This window comes from Mus pahari, chromosome 2 (assembly GCF_900095145.1).
Source record: "Mus pahari chromosome 2, PAHARI_EIJ_v1.1, whole genome shotgun sequence".
Lineage (NCBI taxonomy): Eukaryota > Metazoa > Chordata > Mammalia > Rodentia > Muridae > Mus > Mus pahari.
Genome location: NC_034591.1, coordinates 134,315,272 through 134,338,812, shown reverse-complemented (window position 1 = coordinate 134,338,812; position 23,541 = coordinate 134,315,272). Strand labels below are relative to the sequence as shown.

At 49.0% G+C, this 23,541-nt stretch overlaps 1 protein-coding gene across 18 annotated transcripts in view; it reads left to right on the top strand.

Annotated features, from left to right (window-relative positions):
- Cacna1c (calcium voltage-gated channel subunit alpha1 C) overlaps positions 1-23,541 on the top strand; it is a 568,982-nt gene that overhangs the window by 362,605 nt on the left and 182,836 nt on the right. For all 18 annotated transcript variants that reach the window (XM_029535125.1, XM_029535124.1, XM_029535115.1 and 15 more), the window contains 2 exons: positions 19,812-19,951; positions 22,623-22,762. In XM_029535125.1, the coding sequence (XP_029390985.1) occupies positions 19,812-19,951; positions 22,623-22,762 (280 nt within the window). The remainder of the gene's footprint in view (positions 1-19,811; positions 19,952-22,622; positions 22,763-23,541) is intronic.

The following is a 23,541-nucleotide window of genomic DNA, read 5'->3' as shown; positions in this document are numbered from 1 at the left end:
TGGAGGCATTTCCCCAACTGAAGCTCCTATCTGTGTGATAACTCCAGCTTGTGTCAAGTTGACACAAAATTAACCAGTACACATGGTAACCCCGGCCAGGAGCAGAGCCCCCTTCTCTGTCCCTGTGCTCTTGGAACTCTGTCATAACGAGACTTTCATTTTTACACCTACCCCTCTAGGAATAAAGTGGCTGTAAAATTTCAGAATCAGTCACCTAAAGCAACTAATTTAATTATTTACCCAATAAACTGAGCAGCTCTTCCTCCATAAGATACCTGAACATTCATAACTGTCTAATTCAGTGCAGAATCTACCATCCAACATAAAGAAAGAGCTTGGAAAAGAAGGAGAGCAGACCCGTGTGCTTTTCCAGTGGGAGAGCACTGGCCACCCCAGCCGGCAGACTGAGGAAAAGTGAGTCTGCAGATAAGCCATTCATCACAGGTGTGCCTTCATCTTCTCTTCCCCGGGGACTTGTGGTCACTCCCTTGAGTGTCTCCCATCACCTGTATGGTCAGCAAGCTCAATTTCAAATCAAGTTCACCCTACTGCTACCTTAGAAGCACCAAGACCAGTCTTAGATGTTAACTGTATTTCCCAGTTTGCCTACTTTACACCTCTTCTCCTCACAACTGTTAATAGCGCTCTGAAAGGTCCTTATTTGAATGACCAGTTGCGTGACTGGCCGTTTAAGATGTGGAGAACAAAAGAGCTTTAACTCCCATCAATGTTGTGGAATGATAAGAAGGAGCCTAAGGTCCAGCCACAGCTGAGGTACGAGGTCAGCAGCATCTCCTAGTTGGGCTGAGCACTGGGCAGAAGTCAGGGTGTTTCAGCTTCAGACCCAGCTGTACCCCCCCTTTCTATCTCATCTTAGGTGGGTCATGGTCCCCAGCCCTGCCCTCCCCACCCCCTTCTGACATGGACCAGGTTACTATTACGTCTCTTTCAATTTCATAATTCTAATTGAATCTTGTACCTTAGAGGGCAGCTGGGCTAGGTGACAGAAGTGTGTGAGATTACATACGTTGTAAGAAGCCCTCTCGGCCACAGAGTGGAGGTCACAGAGTGGAGGCCACAGAGTGGAGGTCACAGAGTGGAGGTCCTTTAGGACAGACGCCACCTGGTATTCACATAACACACTTTACAGTTTACAACGCACTTTTATATGTGTAGCCACAGTCGCATGACTCCAGCTTTTTGTTATTCTCTTTCTATAGATAAAATCAAAGCTAAGGAAGGTTAAATCATAGAACTTAGCTAGATGCTAGAACTGCCCATGCTTGTCCTGGTATTGATAATCCGTGTGGTTTCAACAGTCACGTTGTAGCAGCTGATTTTCCTAATCCCTGGGGACAGGAATGACATATTTACTTGCTTTGGTCTTTGGTGCTTGTTTGACTTTCTAGAGTATTCACATAGGGGTCAGGGGGCAGGGGCCAATGACTGATGGTTGGTTTTCCCTTGTCAAATTGCCACAACCTTTAATCACCTGAGAAAGATGTCTTTAATTTTTTTTTTTAAATCCATCATGTATATGTATGAACCTCCATGAGTTTGTGTGCTCTCTGTATGTGCAGGAATCCAGAGATGCCAGAAGAGGGTATTATGTCACATGGAATTGGAATTACAGGTGGTTGTGGGAACCAAACCCAGATCCTCTGGAAGACAAATGGGACTCATAATTCTCTTGTGAGGTTTAAGTGAAATAATTCGAGAAATGTTCTGGAGACAGTGGCTGAGCTGTAGGATGAGTTGACAGAGAGGGTAGAGGTGGTCATGGTGGTAGGGAGTGTATGGTAACTGGTGAACCTAACAGGGAGGTTGTCTCCTCTGACTCTCCTTAGACACTGTCATGAGACTTATGGCATCTTGTCTGAAAGGGTCTGTGTTGAGAAGACTCAAACAGCCAGTCCCGTGGGAAAGACAAAGATGTTTAAGGACATTCTTCCTCTGTTCCTGCTAGGGCCTTGCACTGAGTGCCCATCACAGGCTCCAGTGTTAAACGTGTGAGGTGGTAGGACCCCAAAGGGGGACCCTTGCTGGAAGGCTTGATGTCATTGCGGGCTGAAGGGTGGGAGTGGGATGTTCCAAGGAGCTTGCGGAACGCCTGCCCCTTCCTTTTCCTCTTTTGCTTTCTGGCCACTGGGGTGGGAACGGGGGGGGGGGAAGCATTTGTGTCACATGCTCCCTGCCACCTACAACTACTGCCTCACCTGACAGGCTGTGTCAGTGGCACAGGCTAAAGCCATGGTCATAAGCATCTTTATTGCCAAAGTCCGCTCAAATTATAGGCAAATCTTACAAGAAATAGCTCAGTTAGCTGAGTTCTTAGGGACTGGCTGTCCATCCATCACTGGTGAAAGGTAAATATGAGATGGCCAAAGAAGGCAGAGGGAATCAATTTGGAAAAGGAAAAGGCTAGAATGGTCAAGAGGATGGAAAAAGAGATGCAAAAGGGAGGAGAAACTAAAGCTTACCCAGGCACAAGAACAGGATTGTCCTTGTGGGGAGTGACTCAGACTCTTCCACATCTGAGGCTTGTCAGATCAACTGAATAATGTCAGAGGACTGGGAGATGCAGAGCAGGATGACACGCCACAGATACGTTCCTCTGTGAATGCCTAGAGAGTGTGTTCAGACTAGCATTCATGTCTCATAGAGTTCCTAAACTGTGGGCCCCTCAGCTTGCCTGCCTCTTCTGCTGGCTTGAGATCTCAGGAAAAGAGGCAACCTTGTTGTCGTTGGAAAACTGAGCAGGCAGAGGCAGTGGTTTGGAGGTAGATGGACTGGGGGGAAGAGTATTCACACTGGGGAAGGGCCTTGGCAGGATGGTAGGCTGGGAGCCCCAGCAGGGTGTTTGTAGTCCAAGAGAATGCCGGGCCCCTTACTCGGATAGCTGAGTAGTAAGAAGAGAGTTGCAGCTACGGTCAAGCTTCAGAGCTCCCCTGAAATAGACATGCCTAGAGTCATCAGGATGATAGACACCTCAGCATACATACCTCAGGATGTATACACTCATGCATACACACACCGTCGTGCACACACACACACTCAAGCCTATATGAAAACCTGCTCAGCTGAGGGTGGTGTCTGGGTAGGAACAAAGCTCTGGAAGGAGGATGGAGGGAGGGCCAGCAGAACACCTCACCCCGACTTATTCTGGTCCACAAAAGAAAAGTAAGGCCAGAGGTGAGACCAGCAGGGCCTCTGCCTTTTCCCTCTACAGAGTAACCTTAGCAGCCTGCCTTCCTCAGGCATCACATAAATGCCTCCCTCTTTGTGGGCATTGGCTCAGCTCTCCTCATTTGCAATGCTAAGCTTTTTATCTGTCCTCTCCTCAAAGCTCTGTAGTTAACTTGAAAGGCCCGAGGGAAGACAGAAAGCTGGAAGCCTGCATTGGCCAAGGCCAGTGTCCAGGACAAATGGAAGGTCACAGGAATAAAAGGGAGGGGGAAGCTTCAAGAAATCCCTAACAGATTTGAGAGACCAAACTTTGCAAGTGAAGTTTTGTTTGCCTTGGGCTGGGGCTGCGGCTCTTGTTCTCTCCGTACTTAGATTTTAGCCTTCAAACCACCATAAGCCAGGCTCATCTGAGAAAAGATACTCTCCTCCCTCCCCCCTTTAAAAGATTCATTGATTTTTATTTTATGTTCTGCCCGCGCGTGTGTCTGTGCTGCACAAGTGTGCAGTGCCTGAGGAAACCAGATGAGGGAGTCAGATTCATTCCCTGGGACTGGAGTTACAGATGGTTGCCAACTACCACGTGGGTGCTGGGGACTGAACTGGGGTTCTCTCCAAGAACAACAAGTGCTCTTAGCTACTGAGTCACTTGTCCAGCCCCAACAGTCTTTTTTTTTTTTAATTTTTAATTATTAAATGTATGTGTATATGCACGAGTGTAAATGACTTTATGCGTATCAAGTGTGCACAGGAACCCACAGGAGCCAGAAGAGGGCATCAGTTTCCCTGGAACTAACATTGCAGGTGGTTGTGAGGTTCCAGAAATGGCTGGCCACCCAACTCGGGTCCTCTGCAAGAGCAGTAAGCCCTTCTAACCACTGAGACTTCTCGCCAGCCCATAGAAAAGAGTCTTAGTGGGGGAGTCATCTGGACCTGATTGGCCTATGGGTGACCGTCTTGATTGTTGATTGACGTAGGAAGACCCAGCCCATTCCCACTATACCCATGAATCATGAGGCAGGAGAGAGCTGGATGAGAACAAGCCGGTAGCTTGCTTACTCTACTTTTGACTGCAGATGTGATGTGACTTCCTGCTTAAGTTTCTGCCCTACTTCCCGGAATGATGGGCTCTAACCCGGAACTGTAACCCGGACACACCTTTTCCTCCCCTACGATGCTTTTTTGTGCAGATGTTTTATCATACAACAGATAGGGAACTAAATCGGTGACCATTCCAAAGTGTTTTCAAGCTCCTTTGTCCTAGATATGTGCACAGACCTGGTGTAAAGCTCTGGAGGAAGCAGAGTGCAGCCCGGGGACACATAGGACACTACAGAGAAGCGACCTAGGGCTTGTGCTCAGGTCTCTGTGGGACTGCTAGAACTCACCAATAAGGATATATGTAGGTATATATATATATATATATATATATATATATATATATATATATATATATACCATGCAATGGAGTCTGAATGAAAGACAGGCTTTGCCCCTGAAAGACTGCAATCTAACCAAGAAGGCAGCGTCTAATGAACCATGTAAAGTTAACGCTACCACAAGTAAATTAACAGCAAGAAATACCACAAGGTGATCAGTATGCAGCCAAAGGCTAAGGAAGTGAAATGGAATGCTGAATCTTTAAGATTGGATAACGTCTTAGGATAGAAACAGATACTATAAGCCTGAGGCTGAGGTGAGGATAATTTAGGTAAAGTGTTAGACACTGGAAACCCAACTTCTATTCCAAAGGCAAGGCGTAGAAGATGTAGGCAAATTATGGCCAGAAAGATGGTGTCCCCTCCTCTTACATACACAGTGGCCTTAAACAACTCTCTATTTAGTTTGTGTGTCTTATAAGTTGGTTGTTGGGATTGGGCTCAATTGTGCAATTTGTTGGTCCTAGCATAGAGGTCTTAGCTAGGTCATCGGTCATATGTCTACTGTGAGCTGGTGGGATGCTGGAGCTGGCCCTGGCTGGATGGGATGCTGGAGCTGGCCCTGACTGGATTGGCTGATTGTGTCATTATTTCTACTAGTCTAGCTGAAGTTTGTTCCTACAGAGCAATGCTTCAGAGCCTTGACAGCTCAAGGCTCAGATGTTGGTTGTGTCCTGTAACTTCTGCAGTGTTCTCTTGGCCAAACAAGTGGCAGAGTCAGCTCAGCTTAAAGAAGCAAGGAAATGATCATTGACTCTTGAGAGCATTGCTATGTGGTCCAGGCTGACCTTGAACCCATAATCCTCCTGCCTCAGCCTTCAGAGTCCTGGTAGTAAAGGTGTTCACCACAGAACTCAACTTGCAATGCAGCTGTTTTTTTAACAGCTTCCATTGGTGGGTTGGTTGGATTGGAGGCCAGAGGATGCCTTCATAGAAGGGATGCAGGAAGTATCCGTTGAACCAGAGAACGTGGCCATCTGTGGCCTGTGCCATTTGCAGAAAAGATTCTTTGATGTTTAGCAGGATGAGAATAGGAGTGTAGTGTGCCTGTGTGATGGTGACAGGAGCAGTTAGTAGAGGTGGTGAGCGGTTGTTATTCTAGGATGATAGCCAGTGATCGTCTCTTTAACCATTTCTACTTGGCAGAATAATAGATTGGCAACCCTATGCTTATCTGAAGATGCTGCATGGGGCAGAGGCAGAACTTAAGCTGGAAGGGACCAGGTGAGGGCCAGCAAAATACTTACACTTATCTACATAAGAAAAGCAAAGCCTAGAGTGAGACCCAGTGGGTCAGCAAACACCCCCTGAAGGGACAGGCTGGTAGGAACCTCAGGGCCAGAGCAGGGATTGGTGTCCCACAAACAGATATACATATGCCCCTTCCCATGCTCTCTGATATTGCAGGATCACTGTGTATGTTATAGGGAAGCTGAGGAAAGGCACAGGATGTTTAAATACAGTGTGGGGAAGGAATGATTACAGTCTTGAAGCAAAACATATAGCATACACAATAGTAAATTAATCCTAAGTCCCAGAATGACAGCCATGGTGATGGGGCATTGTACTTTCTTCCCCAGGGGGGTTTGTCATAGATCTCTCTCTCTCTCTCTCTCTCTCTCTCTCTCTCTCTCTCTCTCTCTCTCTCTCTCTCTCTTTTNGTGTAGCCCTGGCTGTCCTGGAACTCACTCTGTAGACCAGGCTCTGGCCTCGAACTCAGAAATCCGCCTGCCTCTGCCTCCCGAGTGCTGGGATTAAAAGCGTGTGCCACCACTGCCTGGCAGAATTTTCTTAATATGAAATTTACTGTTGTCATTTTTAAAGTAAGCCCATCAAGCAGTTCTGACGTCCACATTTGGGTGAACTTACCTTCCAACCCTCATGTTTGTCACCTTTCCATCTGTCCTATCCACTGCTCGGTTCCTACCCTACCTCCTCGAGGGAACCACTGCCTGCTTAAGCCACCGGGACACCTACATCATATCTAGTTTATTCTTTCTCCTTCCTTCTGTCCTCTCATTCTGTGTTTAATGTGTGTGTATATGTGTTCGTGTGTGTGTGTGTGTGTGTGTGTGTGTGTGTGTGTGTGTGTGTATGACGCTTGTGTCACACGTGTGCAAATCGAGGCCAACGGAAAACCTCTCTTGTCTGTTCTTGCTCCCACTCTGTTCTAGACAGGGTTTCTGGGTGCCATGTGATAGAACTCAAGCCCCCTGCTCACCCTTAGGTACCTCATACTGCTCACCTGAGCCCAACTTGGGTAGTGTGTGGCTGTGTCTTCCCTACCAAGACCTGGGATCTGAGCAGAGCCATTAGCCTGGCAGTTCAGACTTTAGCATATGAACCTGGGCTGGGACAGGCACAAACACTCAGACAGCAACAGGTGGTGTTCCTAATTTGCCACTGATCTGCTGTTTAGGTTCATCCTCAGTGAATAAGGCCAAGAATATTCCTACCTGGGAGGCAAAGACATTGAATGTCTCATCTGAAGATCAGAAATTAGTTAACTGATCTGAAGGGCCTGCCCCCACTTGCTCATCTTTAGTCCCGTCCAGGGACGGCAGAAAGGCACGGGACCAGTGCTGAACTGTCATGTACAGAAACACTGCTTACTTCCTCTTTTCCTGCCTTCCATTGAGCAGCCTCAGTCTGTCCTTCCGTCAGTGTTTGCTGCTTGTATCTTCCCGGGTCTGCAGTGGTCACAGTGTATGGGTGTCAGCTCCCAGAAGTACAGATCACCCTTCCTGTGTGCTTTCCACATCTCTCAACAGGAAGCTGGGTCCACAGAACCATGCCCTACCTCCCTGCCCTTGCTGGCTGCTGGCCCAACTGATCCTCTTAGCTGGGGGCTGCTTACTGCTGATTCTGTCCACCCATTGCTTCAGCCCCACACCGCCAGTCTGTGGGCAGCTCTTTCTCATTCCCCACCCTCGGAGCCCAAGCTGTTCTGCTGCAGAGCATCCTCCTCCTGGGGGCCAGAGAGGGCCAGGGGTGGGGAACACATATGAGAAAAAGAATACCGTGGCTGGAAGTAGCCATGGAGATCGTTTACATTCTTCAAGCTGGGGAGCTTGCCAGCCGCTCTGATAGCCAAATCCCGAGGACTCCAGCTCAGCAGATCTTGGATGGAGGCCCAGAGTGGGTCTAGGTGCCTGAGAGAGCCAAGTTTAGGAGCTTAGGATAAATTAGCCTTTTCATTTCATGGATGAGAAAATATCAGGTCTGCAGAGGCTGGTGACCTCCCCGCAGGTCACCGGGTAACATCAATGAGACTTAACAGTGGATCCCAGGGTTCGGCCATCCAGCACAAAGCTGTTACCGCTGCTGCTCTGTGTTTGCCTTGCTGTTTTTCCAGAAGGAGTAAAAGTCAGAGGCCATACGGGATCCGGCAAGTCAGTGCGCTCCTCGGCCATGCTGTCAGGGTCAGTGCAGCATGGTCAGCCAGGCTAACCTGGCTTCTCGTCCTATAAAATGTGACCGTCAATTTGCCTGTATAAAGATATATGTAAAGAACTGTGCCCAGGACTTGGCGGGGAGCATCAACCAGGAGCTAGGAATCCTAACTGGTTGAGCTGTCTATGGCTATGGCAGTGACCAAAGAAGTCATGGATAACAAGCAGCACTTGGGTGGCAGTCCTGCTGTTTCACAATGACATGGGGCTTAGAAAACAATACGGGAGCTGGGGGCTGGGGGTAGGGGGAGGGGAGGGGCTGCATGGATCTGTAGCCCTTGGCGCCTGGAGTTCCATGAGCTGAGATTTCTTATCCCTGAACTCAACTTCACCTGGGAAGGCAACCCATAGTTCACCTCCCCCTGCAAAGGTCCCCAAAGGAAGAGATTGTGAGTCACCCTTACTGTACACTCCGTTTTAGGGCATGTTCCACCGTTTTCTGCTTTCTGATGTATATCATCATAATTGAACCAATCAGCAGGCAGGGCAGGCCAATTTTTACAGGGAAAAGGAGACACCCACCAAAAAGCCAAAATTATCCCTGTTTACAGCTCATAAGAAACATTTTAAAACTGCCTTTGGGATAGCCAGGCAGCCTTCTAGTCACTGATGGCTCCTTTGTGGCCTGTAGGCTGTGTGCCGTATGGCTGCTCTCTCAACTATGTCAACAGTCACTGTTCCATTCCTGGACCCTGGGATTGTCTCCCTAAGCAGTCCAGGCCATCCAAACATTGCTTTACCTACATCTTCCTAAAACAACTAAACAACTATTATCCTTCACTTGCAGACTATCTATCTATCTATCTATCTATCTATCCATCCATTCATCTACATATCTATCTTTATCTATTTCTCTGTCTCTCTGTCTCTCTCTCTGTCTCTCTCTCTGTCTCTCTCTCTCTCTCTCTCTCTCTCTCTCTCTCTCTCTCTCTCCTTTTTGTGCTCTGTCTTTCTCAATCTCTCTATGTATGTGTCTCTCACTGTCTCTCTCCCTGCTGTGGTGTCTCTCCTCTCTCTGGTTCTCTATCTCTCTGTCTCTGTCTCTCTCTTCTCTGTAGTGTCCTCTCCCTCTCCCCCTCCCCCTCCCCGCTTCTCTTTCATGTTCCCAAGATTGGGACATAGGGCCTCCAGCACCGAGCTCCAGCCTGAGCCCTTCACCCTGTGTCTTATATCCAGGTGCAACTTCCTTAATATAAAATATGGACTCTGAGCTATTACTCACAGCTTGCTGTAACTTAAGCCTTTCTCTTTCTCTCTGGTGTTATTCTAGGGTACAATAAGTCCAGAACACCAGCAGCTCCTTCCTCGTTGCAGCAAACACCCTCACCACCACCGTTACGCTATTTTCACAGATTCGTGTATTTTTCACCAAATATTTGCTCTCCACTGAAGACTAAGGCAAAAGACGTCCTGCCTTTTGTGTCTCCTAGGAACCATATTGCCCACACGTGCATTTTATCATGAGACTTAGATTCAGCTCTCTAACGTCAGACACGCCAGCCACCAGCCTAGCAAATCTAGTCCTTCTCCTGTCCTGCACCTCTGGTGTCTGCAGTGCTCGCTGAGGGGCTGTCCACAAGTAGTGCTGCATGATACTTTGTCTCCATGATGCAAGCCATCCAACATCCTATAGACTGGGAGGCCATAGGGGTGGAGGTAGCACCCTACTCGACTTAATTTCTTAATTGTTATTTGTGAACATTTATGGGGTATGATAAGGTAATTGTGAACACACCTATAAGGCATAATGATCGCTAGGTAGAATTAGTATTTTTACCGGGCTCCCCACCCCCACCCCCACCCCCAATGCTTTTACTTGGGCGAGTCAGGCAGGATCCCTCGGTCTCTGCTCTTAGTGACTGTCCTACATGGCTATAGACCACAGTCTCTATGCGGCACTGTAAATGGCCGGAAATAGTTGCTTCTGTATGTTGGTGCCTATTTCCAGGACACACTTCCTGCCTCCCACTCCCAGTCTCTAGTGATTATTTCAGTCTTTCCTATAAGATTGACCCTCCTGATCTTCATGTGTGAGAGAGGACATACAATGCTTACAGTTGTAGTCCATGCCTCTGGGGTGAAGGGTCCCCAGTCTATGTCTTGCATATTGATAATGATGGGACTCACATGGTGGGGGTGGAGAAGGGCTGCCTAAGAAGGAGGCCATCTTTCACTGTGCCTGCAGTTGTGCACCAAGAGCTGAGTGCAGCAGCCTGGGAGAGCAAGGCACACTGTCCACAGCCTGGGAGGGCAAGGGACACTGTCCACAGCCTGGGAGGGCAGGGCACACTGTCCTCTGAGAGGAGCTTCCAGCGTGAGAGGAGGGGCAGGACTGGAGTGTTAACCTTGGTCACTCTCACGGCCTTTCAGCCTCCATGTTGGAGAGATGTGCATGTTCCCAGCTCTGTACAAAAGCATTGTGGGGTCAGAGGATGCTGTGATGTAGCTCCAACCCTCAGAGAACCCAGTTCCTAGAGTGAGCCACGAGCTACACTCAGAAAACTTGTCATGCAGGCTGTAGAACCAGATAGCAGTATACTAAATGAGCAGACAGACAGACAGACAGGGACTGGCTAAAGGCTGGGATGAGCACGGGAGAAGGAGGTCACTAGGCCTGGACAAGGCACAACAACCCTCTCCTAGGGGTTGGATACAGTTGGCTCCTAGCGCAGTGAGAACCTCACAAGCCAGACCTATGCCCTTAGTAGGAGCAGGGAGGAAGGAAGCCCCTTAAGGGTGGTGTGGCGCTGAGAGCTGAGAAAGGCCAGCGGGTGGGGAGGGAAGAGAAGTGGAGCCTGATGAGCCAGGACTAGGGATCTCTGTTAAGATGTGTATCACTCACTGTGAGCTTATGGGCCATTCCTGCCTCAAAAAAGTCCTTCATCCTTTGAAGGTAAGAAAAATACTCAGACAAGACAGGGGAGCCCAAGGTCTGTGTCCCCTACCTTTTTCATCCCTGGGTGTCCGATGATGAGATAGTGGAGAGCCATTGCAGTCCACCCTAGCTGCTCTGAGGACTGTGGTATGGAGTTCTGTTTCCCGCAACGTGTCCTTCACAGCCAGTCAGACACATGCTGCAATGAGGGCTGAGCTTGGAGTCCTGCAGGCTGCCCTCTGAAGGCAGTCTGGGCCAGTTACTGGAGACCTAGTCAGCCCATGATCTGAGATGTTTTCCTCATGCAATGCGCACGTGCTCTTCTTGCTTTCCTCTGGTGTGTGAGAATGAGCTGAATGTTAATGTGCTGCGGACTGTGCAGGGTAGAGTTGGAAAATGCAGGTCCAGAACAGATCCAGTGAGATCAGGGTCTCAGTAAAGGATTCCAAAACTAGGGCAGCATCAGAATTAACTCACCTCTTAGCAACTTGGATTAGACTTGAGGTCTTCCTCCGAGTTTCTGTGACTTAGCACACCACACCTGCCTTCCCCCTGTACCCACGATGGTCTTAATTGTCTCCCAACCTTTCATACAAACACAGATGTGGCCAACCCCAGAGCCTTTCTTTTTAAGGCATCGGACATAAAACTTCCCTTCCCACCACATTTGCTAGGTTGAGTCAAATACCACAGTGGATGATGACAAGGGATTCCCTGTGAGATGAAACCAGCGCTTGGGTTGTAGCTAGCTGTAACCCACACAAGGTGATGGGTTTGACCAGTTGTGGGAAAAGACTGTGGGCTCTGTGCAACAACCAGTGGTGACTTTTGCAGTCCTATATCCAAATGCCATCCTTGAATCATGAGTGCCCTAGGTTAGGGGGCTGTGAGTATCACAGGCTTGCTTACATTGCTGAATGTCACAGAGAAGCCAGTCATTTCATGTATCACCAGCAGAACCCCAGAAGACATTCTTGCTCCAACAAACATGCTTGAGCCCTCAGGTAGCAAAGGAGGCAAGTGGTGGCACTGAGCTAGACCTCAGGGTGAAAAGGATGCTGTGGAGGAATTAGAGAGCTAGACCTTAGGGTGAAAAGGATGCTGTGGAGGAAGGAGAAGGATGGACCTCAGGGTGAGAAGGATGCCGTGGAGGAAGGAGAAGGATGGACCTCAGGGTGAGAAGGATGCTGTGGAGGAAGGAGAGGATAGACCTCAGGGTGAGAAGGATGCTGTGGAGGAAGGAGAAGGATAGACCTCAGGGTGAGAAGGATGCTGTGGAGGAAGGAGAAGGATAGAAGAGTGGAAGGGGGTCACAACTAGCCTGTTGGTTTTGATTGTCCTGAGCTTCTAGTTTGGCTGAAACAATGAGTGGTCATCAAGGATGAAAGCTCAACTATGGTAAATCCTGGAGCCACACTCTGAAAGGGTGGAAGGGTGGTCATGGTGGCCATGGCAGTGATCCCACGGGGTTGTGTGGCAGTGGTGGTGTGATGGAGGTGAAGATGGAGATAATACATCCTGATAGTGATGTCACGACAGTGGGGATGTGATGGTAAAGTGGAAGAAGAGGAGGAGAAAAGCACTTTCCCTTCCTTTGCCACATGGGCCGTAAGAGTCCGAAAGTAGATGAGAAAGTACTTACTGTGGTCACTCAAGTTCTGCCCAGTGAGTTCTCACTGCGGTGATGATCCCGTAGTTATCAAACCTCCTAAAAACATGAGACCTCCATTCTTAAGGCCTTCCTTAGTCCCCTCATTCGTACCAAGGGGTAGTGGGTTTCCAGAGATATAGCAAAACCCAGAGCTATTGGTTAGGAGTGCGTGAAACCAGAATGGAACCTATTCCTGTGGATCAGAGAGAGAAGCACATGAGGGTTCAGACTCTAAGGAACTTAGTAACCAGATCACAGGGGAATTTTGATTTTGATAATAGAAAGCAAACATGGACCCCCATGCCTCTTGTTTATGTGGCAATACTGGGAGTATGCCACCACATAGAGGGAAGGACAGCAGATGTTATGTGACCAAAGAGGAGAAGAGATGAGGCAGCAGTGCTGCTGACTGCTGCCCTCAGCAGAGGCTCTAAGCACAAAGGAAGGGCCAGGACCCCAGGAGGACACTCAGAGCCATTAGAACAGAGATGGTGGGTCCCCTCAACAAAGGTGTGTTGCACATTTTCTATGAGCTAACTACCATGTGTGAAGGTGTGCAAAAGAGCAATCACCACTCAACGCGACAGCTCTGGTTTCTCATTCTCAAGGTGTCCCGAGGGCATATCTAATTATTTCCATTCCACTAGCAAAGAAGTGAGACCTTAACCGATTTCGGTAGCTTATGGTTTGGTCCCAGCGCTAAACTCTCCTCTAAACCTTTGCCTTTTGTGTAAAGACCCCCTCTGAGCCATGGGTGATGAAGATACTTGCTGCCCTGAAGACGCTGTGTCCCTGCAGGGGAGAAGAACACAGAAGCCACATGCATCATAATGGCACTGCGTGCAAAGCATGCTGCAGGGCTGGGATGGGTTTCTTCTACCTGTTAAAGCAAACGATGCAGGAGGGCACACTGAGCTTCGGATGAAGAAGGAAGGTGGAAGCATGGGAAAGGGAGATTCCACAGCTAGCCCATCTGCTTTGGCTGTCCCGAGCTTCGGGTTTGGCCAGAGCAATAAGTGGAGGTGAAGGATGTAGCGGGATTGGGATGAATCCTGGAGTCACACTCTGAAAGTGTTGGTCACCTCAAATGAAGGGAGGTAGATAGTTGAGAGCTAAAGGCTTTGGCTGCGTATTCCCCCAAATCAGAAAATTACCAACCAGCCCATAGTCACTAAACTAATGCCTAGTATTCCTGAGTAATCCAGCCCTGATTGGCAATATTTTCTGTCTATTGTCCATTGCCAATATATGTTGCCCCGAAGAAAACATCATCTCTTTTTCAGCTCTAAGAGGAAAGGATTCCAGCAGACTCCTGTGGGAGTAGTGGCCCTGAGTGGGGATGTTCAATGTGGGACAGGAGACTGACCTGGGTGACTTTCATTCTTCCTTTTGTCTCCAAGACAGAGGTAGCAATGTGCAGAGGTTAATGGTTCAAATGCTAGGCACCAAGCAGGAATGGAGGGAGAAGTCAACCTCCTGATGGGGATTTTACACTTAGAGAACCTGTGCTCAGTGAGAACACAGGCCCAAGGAAGGTGGGAACTGGACTGCACAAGCAGGTCCAGTGCCCCACATTCAGATCTGAGCCCCTGTGCTTCCTGTTATTCCTGGGCACTGAAGCAAGAGGGGCCCTTAGGGAAGGAGATCTACAGGAGGGAGTTGGGCAAATCACTTCAACTTTGCATAACAGCAAGCACAGAGGAATAGACTGCAGGGTGTGGGGGTGTGTATAACTACTATAGAGCCAGTGGAACTGGCTTACTGTTCAGCACATCCAACTGCACTTGCTGCTTGCCAGCAATAAGTAGTTTTTTTTTGTTTTTGTTTGTTTGTTTGTTTGTTTGTTTGTTTTGAGGCTACTCTTGAATATTGTTCGGTTGGTTGGTTTGTTGGTTTAAGTTGGGCTTTTGTTTTTTCTTATTCCTTTGTCCTTTACAATAATGTCTGAGAATGTTAGAAAGACCACACACTTTATAAATGAAGCTTCTGTAGGAGACTTGCCCTCAGGTTCCCCCACTTTTATTCTTTGACGTGTGGACTCGCCACCCACATCCAGGAAGGCAGTCTGCGGAATACACCCCTGTCAAAGTGGAACTCACCCAGGTTTAACTCCTACCTTGGGACTTCAGATGAGCAGCTAGGAAGCACTCGGAGTTCAGAAGAGTGCTTCTTTTCCATACTCACAGTGACAAAAAGATACAGCATCAGCCTTGCCATTCTGACTGTCTGCAAGTGTCTGACTCAGTGGCACTCGCTACACTGATACTAGGTACCAAGTCATCATTGCCTCAAGCTGAAACTGCATCCATTAAACACTGGCCCATCTTCCTTCCTTCTGCCCCTGGCGCTTTGACTTGCTTTCTGTCTCTGTGAGTCCCCTAGTATAGATATTCTACACAACTAGGACCATACAACATTTTCTCTCTTGTGATTGGCTCCTAAGACTTTGAGTGATTACCGTCATTGTAGCATATATGAGAGCTTCATTCGTTTTTACAGCTAGATAATATTCCACCATGTGCACTTTCCGTAGTCTGGTTAGTCCTTGCTTTGGAGATAGGAGAAAAGCTGCATTTCAGGCACTAGTAGGACCCCATAGAGTCTCTGCTGCCCACTTTGTTAACCATGCTTAGGGGTGACTCTTGTGGCTCTTTATCTATTAATGGACATAGTAACTCAGGGCTTCATTAAGTCAATGCATGGACAGTAACAGTTGCACTATAGCTCGTTATCTGGACTAGATGCTCGCCCAGATGGGTCCTTCTCTTCTGTCCAGAGAACAGTGGGCACATGGGCCTATATCCTTCTAGTTTCATATATTCCACAAGCCCATCACCGTCCTGAGAAAGCAGCCATGCGGCCTGAGGCAGAGCGAACCTCAGGAAAGAAACTTGACACAAAACAAATGCATGAGAGAAAACCCGCATAGCATGGCCCTAAGGTTCCGCTTCTCGGTCTCTTGGCTGGAGAATAGACAGAAAGCAGTCTGTGCCTAGAGGCCAAGTTGAATGGTGCTGACGCTACACGGCAATCTGGAATATGGCACGCTGCATAATGTGGGGTCAGTGTGCTCGTCGTCGTCTGTGTACATTGTTCTGAGATGAAATTGTGCAACGGAGCTCAGCACTTCTGCTTGGGGCACCGTCTTGGCGGCTCTGATAAATTCACTTACATAAATTTACATTGACACCCACAGGCTCTCTGGGTGTGAGTTCTTAACTTTAGGTGGTGGTGTCTAGTTCCTCCCAGCTCTTTCAGTGTGCTGTATAAACACACACATGTGACTAGCCTGTCTGTTCCTTCATGGCTTTTCTCCATTCGAGAAGACCTACCCCGACGTGGCTTCTGTTCATGTATGTGTTCCATAACACACAAAGAGAAACACTTTCACTAACGGCGGTTATCTCCCACTCCCTGGCATCCATCCATCTGACTCTAACCAGATCTGAGATTCCATCCTCACTCACTGCTGAATTTTGGAGACTAGAGGTGGAGATCCACGCTATACGAAAAGGCACAAAGCAGCGCTCCTCTTCTGGATTACATCCTGGGCAGACACCAACCTATTAAGTTGATAAAAGCCTTCCAGACTGGCTGATGAAAGGGAGGCCCCTGTAGTGTCCTCTACATGCTTTCTGTTAGCATCCTATCAGACCAGCTCCCTGCACTCCATTCCCCTGGGTCAGGCCCATTGGGAGCCAGTATTGAGCTAGCATATCCCTGCCAACAAATAAGAGTCCTACTGCCGCCAGCCTCCCCTGCCTGTCTCTGTGCTTTCTACAGCCTGAAATGCTCAGAGCTCAGTGCAGCAATATGGATTTTCTTCTCATTTTACCTGTGATAAAACAGAGCCAGACAAGTTAAGTGACTTGGCTAAAGATACAAGCCACTCAGTGCCAGAATCAGAATGATTGATTGATGATTACCATTAAAACATCACTGTGTATCCCTTGGGGGCCTACCTTGTACTTGGATGGTAGTTGACATACAAAAATGAAGGATGAATGGAAAGTGAAGAAGGCCGTACATATCCTTGTCAAGGTCTATAGGTGTTTGGAAAATGTCACACTCCTGTCAGTTCCTCCGAGCATTTAAGACTTGAGTGCAACCATGGGCCTCCAGTTGTCAGTAGATGAACTAGAAATCCAAAGAGAGGAAAAAAAGCAAGAGGACAATTGAAAGGAAAGGATGAGGGGTGTGGTGTTGGGTTGCAAGAGAAAATGAGAGGACAGCAGCCATTATGCTGCCCTCGGCAGGGAGGACCCACTGCTTCAGAGGAGCCCACAGAACACCCAGGGAGCCCAGAAAAGCTGCTTTGGGTATTAGCATCTCCAACAGCCCATCCTCTAGTCTCTGCTTCAGGCGAACATATCTCCTCCACCCAGAACAGTGCGAGCAGGGATATTAGTCTACTCAACTTGGCTTGTGACATTGCCCAAGTCTCAGGATCCCAGAAAGGGACGGGTCACATGTCAGACTTATACCATGTCCCCAGGGAGCTGTGTGCTGCTCAGGATCCAGACACACACACACACACACACACACACACACACACACACACACAGCCCCCTGGTGTCGGAACTGAGGTCTTGGAAAGGCTGTGAAGGACTGTGTCTATAACACAGGGCCCAGAGCAGTCCAAGCACCTGCAAGAATGGCCTTTGATGAACTTGACTTCTGTTCATCCCCTGGGAGCCCTTAGATGTTTCCCTGTCAGTTCAGTGTATGCTGTGAAAGGATCAATGAGCTGGCTGCAAAGTTTGATCAACACTCAATCTCATGGACTGGGCCACAAAACTGGGTCCCAGGCTTGTTATTGAAAGGCAGCTAGCTGCCCCTTCTCTGGGTTCTTGTCCAGATCCCCTTTTACTGGCTCCAAGACACTCTGCATCTTGCTATCATTCTATTGTCATGAACTCCTAAATAAAACCATCACCCAGCTAGATGAAGGTTGCCTCTCAGACAGATGCTCACTCAGTCCCAAGCCCTGTGCATCTCAGTGACTAGCTATTCTGAATCCATAGAGCTTAGGTTTTACACCTTCGCTGTCAATTACGGTTTTGTGACCTTTGTGAGAGGTGGGAGGGGGAGGGGAGGGAGAGGGGGAGTGGGAGGGGAAAGGCAGAGTTAAAGCAAGAAAAACAACTAACTTTATGTCTTCTTGCTTAATAGCTGGGTGTGTGAGTGGGCGTGTGAATGAAAACATAGAGGCAATGAGAACATTTGTGAGCACATGAAAACGCATGGTGCCCAGTGGTGCCTACCCATCTCATACCTGCTCCCTTTGAGCTTTCTTCTTGTCACACCTCCAACTGAGTCAGGTTCTGGGAAGGCTTCAGGGGTACAGATAGGAATGGAGCTGTGGAGGTTTGGGGGAAATATGGATAGAAGCGGAGTTGTTATCTGGCGCTAAAATGCAAGCGCTAACCTATCCTGGGGTAGTGTGGAGACAGACTGGAGTGGCGACAGCTTCTTCTCCACCATCCCCAGGCTACACAGTAGCATCTTCTGTAACCTGCCGTTCCCTTCAATGGGCAGAGCTCTGTGCTAAGCCGGTACTACTGATAGGGAGATGTTGATTGATCCTACTCACTAGAACAAGGCAGTCACTTCCACAGGCCAACACTCTGGGGCTAAAATAAGTAGCGAGTGACGGACCCGAGGTTCTGATTAAACCTGACCCTGTCACCCCCTCCCCATTATTGCTGTCTGCTTGAGGGTTTCATCAACATGTGAGTTAGTAGTTCTTCCACTCTGAGGTGTCTCAGACACCCCTAGAATTGTGTAACTCACATATTCCTAGTTACAACAGCCAGGTGCCCCACTGTAGCAGGTCTGGGAGGCGCCTAGAATCTGCCATTTTTAATATCGAAGCCTCAAATTATTTTTCACAGGACTGCTCATGGTGAGCCTGGTGCTCCCAAAATATCTAGGGAAGGGAAGAACAGAAAGGGGCACCGGGCATCCATCCTGGTAGTTTCCCACTGGGCCCCCAAGCCCCAGGCTCAGATTACCCTGCATAGAAGGCCAAGTGGGAGGTGGCCGGCCATCATGTATGTGTGTGGGCCCAGAGGTCTTCAGTGAACTCTCCTTAGCTGGTAGAGGATGGGGAATGGGTGTTAGGGTTCTCAGCTGAGTGCCTCCTGGAGACTTTGAACTGGCCGAGGCTGGCTGCTTGGTGATGGGAGATAGACTGTCTCCCTGGTGTTTTATGGCTCCATGAAGAGGCAGTCCTGAGTGCGTGTATACATGCGTGCATGCGGCCCCTGCAAGGATGAAGAGAGGACCATGAAGGCACCTGAGCTGTCTCCACAAGCTGGTACCACCAAGACTTCTCTGGAGTGTGAGGAGGATAAGCCTAGGTCGGGAGAAAAGGCAGCTCTGCCCCTTGAGGATACAAAGCAAGCTTTCATATTCAGCACCTAGTACCTGCTCACCTCCTCCTGGGTTCCACTGTCCTGCTCACCTAGAGCATGTCTGGACAGACAGCTATGCTCCCACGAGAGAGATCTTGCTATTGATAGCCTCAGTTTTCTTGGGGAAGTGGTTCTGCTTTTATTTTTGATATCAGCTAGTCCCCTCCCCAAACCCAGTCTGCCACCCTTAGGGCCTGTGAACAGAATCGAGGCATATTATTGTTAGGGTTCAGCTCACCTGCTTCTCGGCAACCTCCAGTGTCCTAGTATTGTTCCCCTGGAGATCAAGACTATACGAGCTCTCCTCGTTTTAGAAGCCACAACAAAATGTTAGCTTGGTTAAATGAGACTTTGAGGGTGGAAGGAAGAATGTGAATTTTCACATTACTTTGAATCACATTTTAACAAGGGCATTTGAAAGCAACGGCAACAGGTTCTTTATCCTTCACAGGCTTGAGCTCTGATGTTAGAGTCGGCTGTGGAGTTGCCGGGTTAGCTTTCAGGCCTCCTCTGCAGACCTCTTCCATCTGTCCTCACCATTGCTGGTCACAGCACTGCATTCTGGGAAGTGTAGCACTAGGCCACATCATCACTGAACAAACATCACAGTGGACTTTTACAAGCGATGACGTTTCAGGCCATGAGCTATGTGGGGACCACACAGTCTGTGGCAGGCCAAATCCTTGTGCTGAGTGTGCTGCCACCTGTGAACTCTGCTGCGTCTGAGCCTCCCAGATCCCCAGACTTAATGATTTATCTCTCTCTCTCTCTCTCTTTTCTATTTTTGTTTCCTAGGAACGAGTGGAGTACCTCTTCCTCATCATTTTTACCGTGGAAGCATTTTTAAAAGTAATTGCCTATGGACTTCTCTTCCACCCCAACGCTTACCTCCGCAACGGTTGGAATTTACTGGATTTTATAATTGTGGTTGTAGGGTAAGTGCTGTACTCTGTCCCCTTTCCTATGCCTCTTTCCCTCTCCATTCCTGCCTCTGATTCGAGCTAACTGAACTTGCCTCTTGGCACAATGAAAGAATCTTTTAAAAATCACTTTGAAGTTAGACTTTTCCCAAGAGAAAAATTATTAATGAAGGGTAGCTACCTCTCACTGTCCCTCCCAGGTGTCAGTATATGTGTGCATGTGTGTGCATACTCACACAGAGACACCTGTGTATGTACACAGGAACACACGAAGTGTGTCTGCACGTCTACACATATGCACAAGTGCATTCACACTCGGGCTGCCCAGCTAAGGGAAGGAACTGGGAGGCTTTACATCCGGTCTTCCCAAACTGGAAAACATTTTTCCTTTTTGAGGTATTTCTGTTGGGTTTTGTGAACGTGAGGCAAAGCTTGTTTTAGCTAAGAACCCTTACTCAAAGTCTTATCCCAAGGCACCCCATGAAGTGTGTAGCTCAAAGTCTAGGTCATTCGACCCTGGCCACGAGCTTTGTCACTGATTCCCTTCTCACACAAAATTCCTGCACCACACCCACTTTTGCCTAAAGTTCCAAAGAGTTGCTACATGCTAACCTTTAGTCATAGGTAGCCACCACACCTGAAATTGAGGGATGTGGTGTGTGTAAGACATGCAACATGTTCCAGAGATTGACTATAGAGCAAAGGATGACAAATATCTCATTATTTTTACTATGCACCAAAACACTGTGTCTCCATGATGTTGGGCTAGATAAAATGTGTCTCCATAGTTAATGCTACCTCCTTTGACGTTGTCAGTGTGGCTACTGGAAAGGTCGATCGCTTGGCTCCCATTGGGCCTTGCTGGTGTTTCTCTAGGGCAGGACTTCCTGTGCTCACTGGCTTCAGCCACTCATCTGCACATCTCTACTGGCCCTTCCCCCATCACTCCCCAATTCAGATGGTTTCTAGACTTCAGTGGCCTTGCTGGTGCTAAATCAAGCGATTTCCCCCCCCCCCCACGTGTCTTCAGCTCTGGACAGTTGACCAGGACGATCTCACTTTCCACAGGCTTCACGGAACATCATCAAATCTCCTGCCTACAAACCACTCCTCATCCACCTCTCTCTGATCTGTTCCCTGCCTCCACAGTGATGGAGGACCCTTTGATACAGCCCTCTCACAAAACAGCTTCCATATAGACTACATGTGGTCCACACCTAAACACAACCTGTACAACCTGTCTCTATCCTAGACCATCCTTTGACTTCCAGAGACATGACACCAGCTCAGACAAACATCACACATACAGTAATTAGCCCAGGCTTGGAGAAGGTGACAATAGGAATGCCTGAATGACACCGCATTCCCCTCCCTTCACATAGGTCCAGCTCAGGATGTTGGAGACACATCTCATTTCTGTCACACTACCTCCTCACTAGTCCCACAGCCAGTCCTACTAGCCCCATCTTAAAAATATATCCAGTGTTGGATCCTCACCAGTCTCCAAATTACCACCTGGCCAGAGCCCCAGCTTCTCAGTGGGCCACTGCCGCAGCCCGCTCTGGCCCCGCCCACCACTGGCCCTGCCCACTACCAGCCCAGTACCTCTTAGACTTCACTCAGACTGTGTCCCTTTCCTGGCAAGTTCCAATAGGATCTATCTTTCTTATCCAGTCACACCTTCTCTCCGTTTTCTCTGTCCTAGTTGTGCTGACAGTTTGTTATCCCTAACATCTCTGTGCATCTCCCTGATCACAGTCCTGTCTCTCTGCCTAGAGTGGTCCCACATAGCCGCAGGGCCACACACTCACTTTCTTTGGGCCTCTTCTAAACCGTCGCCAGAGCAGGGTTCTTTTCTGAGCTGCCCTCTGTTCAAAGGCTGGTCACTTGCCATTATCACTGCGGACCCCCTCCTCTCTCCAAGCATCACGTTCTGCAAGGTCCAGTGACTGACAGCTCAGATCACGACTGACCCTAGGGATGTCACCTTTCAAGGGTCTCCTCCGACCTAAGTATATCGTAGAGTGCCTGCATGCAGTAGGTGCTTGTGTTTGTTGGAGATGTGTGATTGCACCGTGTCAGAGTGGAAGCCTGTGTGTTTCGGCGTTGTGCCTTCGTGTGCTGGTGGGTTCCACTGAAAGCTCTCCCACTGACCCCTCCAGCCAACCAGCCATTTGTTCAACACGGGGCTCCTCAGTGGTAGTTATGTGCATGGGTGAAGTTGACTTCTAAGGTTATTTATTGTCCCCTGGAACAAATCACATCAAGGTTGTCATCAGGATGGAAGAGTAGGCAGGGAGGACGTGCCTATTAGTGCCCACAGCAGGGAAGCTGAATGCCACAGCAGTGAAGACAGCACCCTGAGAGACATGGTAGATGTCTCTGCTTTATCCCTGTGCCTTGACAGCTGTGCCAGGAGCCTAGTTCACCCAACTCAGGTATGCGCGCGCACACACTGACCACAAAGGGGTGCCCCAACCTCACTCAGCGCTCTCCATGTAGTGATTCCCCTCCCCGGGTGTGGTGGTACTCCTGCTGATGGAATTGCAACCTGCAGCACTTTTTGTGGGTCTCTGGTGGCCATGCCTGCGACAGACTCCAGCAGCCTGGGCTGTGTTCTTAGACTGACGCCCAGCTGAGAAACCAGCTGGGGTCCTGACGACTCCTCTCTCCCCCTCTTTTCTAGGCTTTTTAGTGCAATTTTAGAACAAGCAACCAAAGCTGACGGGGCCAACGCTCTAGGAGGGAAAGGAGCTGGATTCGACGTGAAGGCACTGAGAGCGTTCCGCGTGCTCCGTCCCCTGCGGTTGGTGTCCGGAGTCCCAAGTAAGTAAAGGCCCTGTCCCCCTTGACAGTGTCCTTTCCTAATCGCCCTCTCCCCTTTGCTGAACTGCCAGAGCACTTCTGGAAGGAACCTGGTTTCTGTGAACGGAAAGTTCTCTTAGAGACAAGTCTCTGGTTTATAGAGTTCTGGTGCAAACGCACCAAGTGCACAAGGAAGGCCCAGCTTCTGTAGAAAACCGGGAGTGTTTGTAATAGTCACACAGCCGAAGAAACACACCCTGCAAAGACGGGACCTTTGGGCTATTGCTTCTTGCATGCTTAGGTAGGCATGAACACATCTACAGTAGAGGAACCCGGGCCTCAGAAGGCTAAGCCCTAGTTGGCCTTAGCCCATGGGATGTGTTCTGATCCCCACAGAGTGTCAAGAAAGCATCACTGAGCATTCAGAAAGCTTGGCCTGGCTATGTCCCTGTTCTCACACCCATGGGGTGTCCTCAGATGCATACAGAGACCTGCTACTTGCCATCCAGGAAACAGGTTTCTGCCGAGGGGTGGGGCTGAGCTCTCTGCACTGGGTATGGGGCTATGGAGACTTGCTGCCCTTCAGGACATCAGCCTCTGGGACACTCCTCCTCTCCCCCTAGGGGGACTCTGAGCTCAGGAGCCTCAGCACCTCTTGGCTCCAGCAAACTGTGGGGAAACAACCTCTATAGGAGTCTTCTCCCTCATCCTATTCAATCTGGGAAGAACTCTGGGCTTGTTTGCTGATATAGGATGTCTTGGGTCAGCCTGTGACTTCCGTGGCTACATGGCCAGAGGCA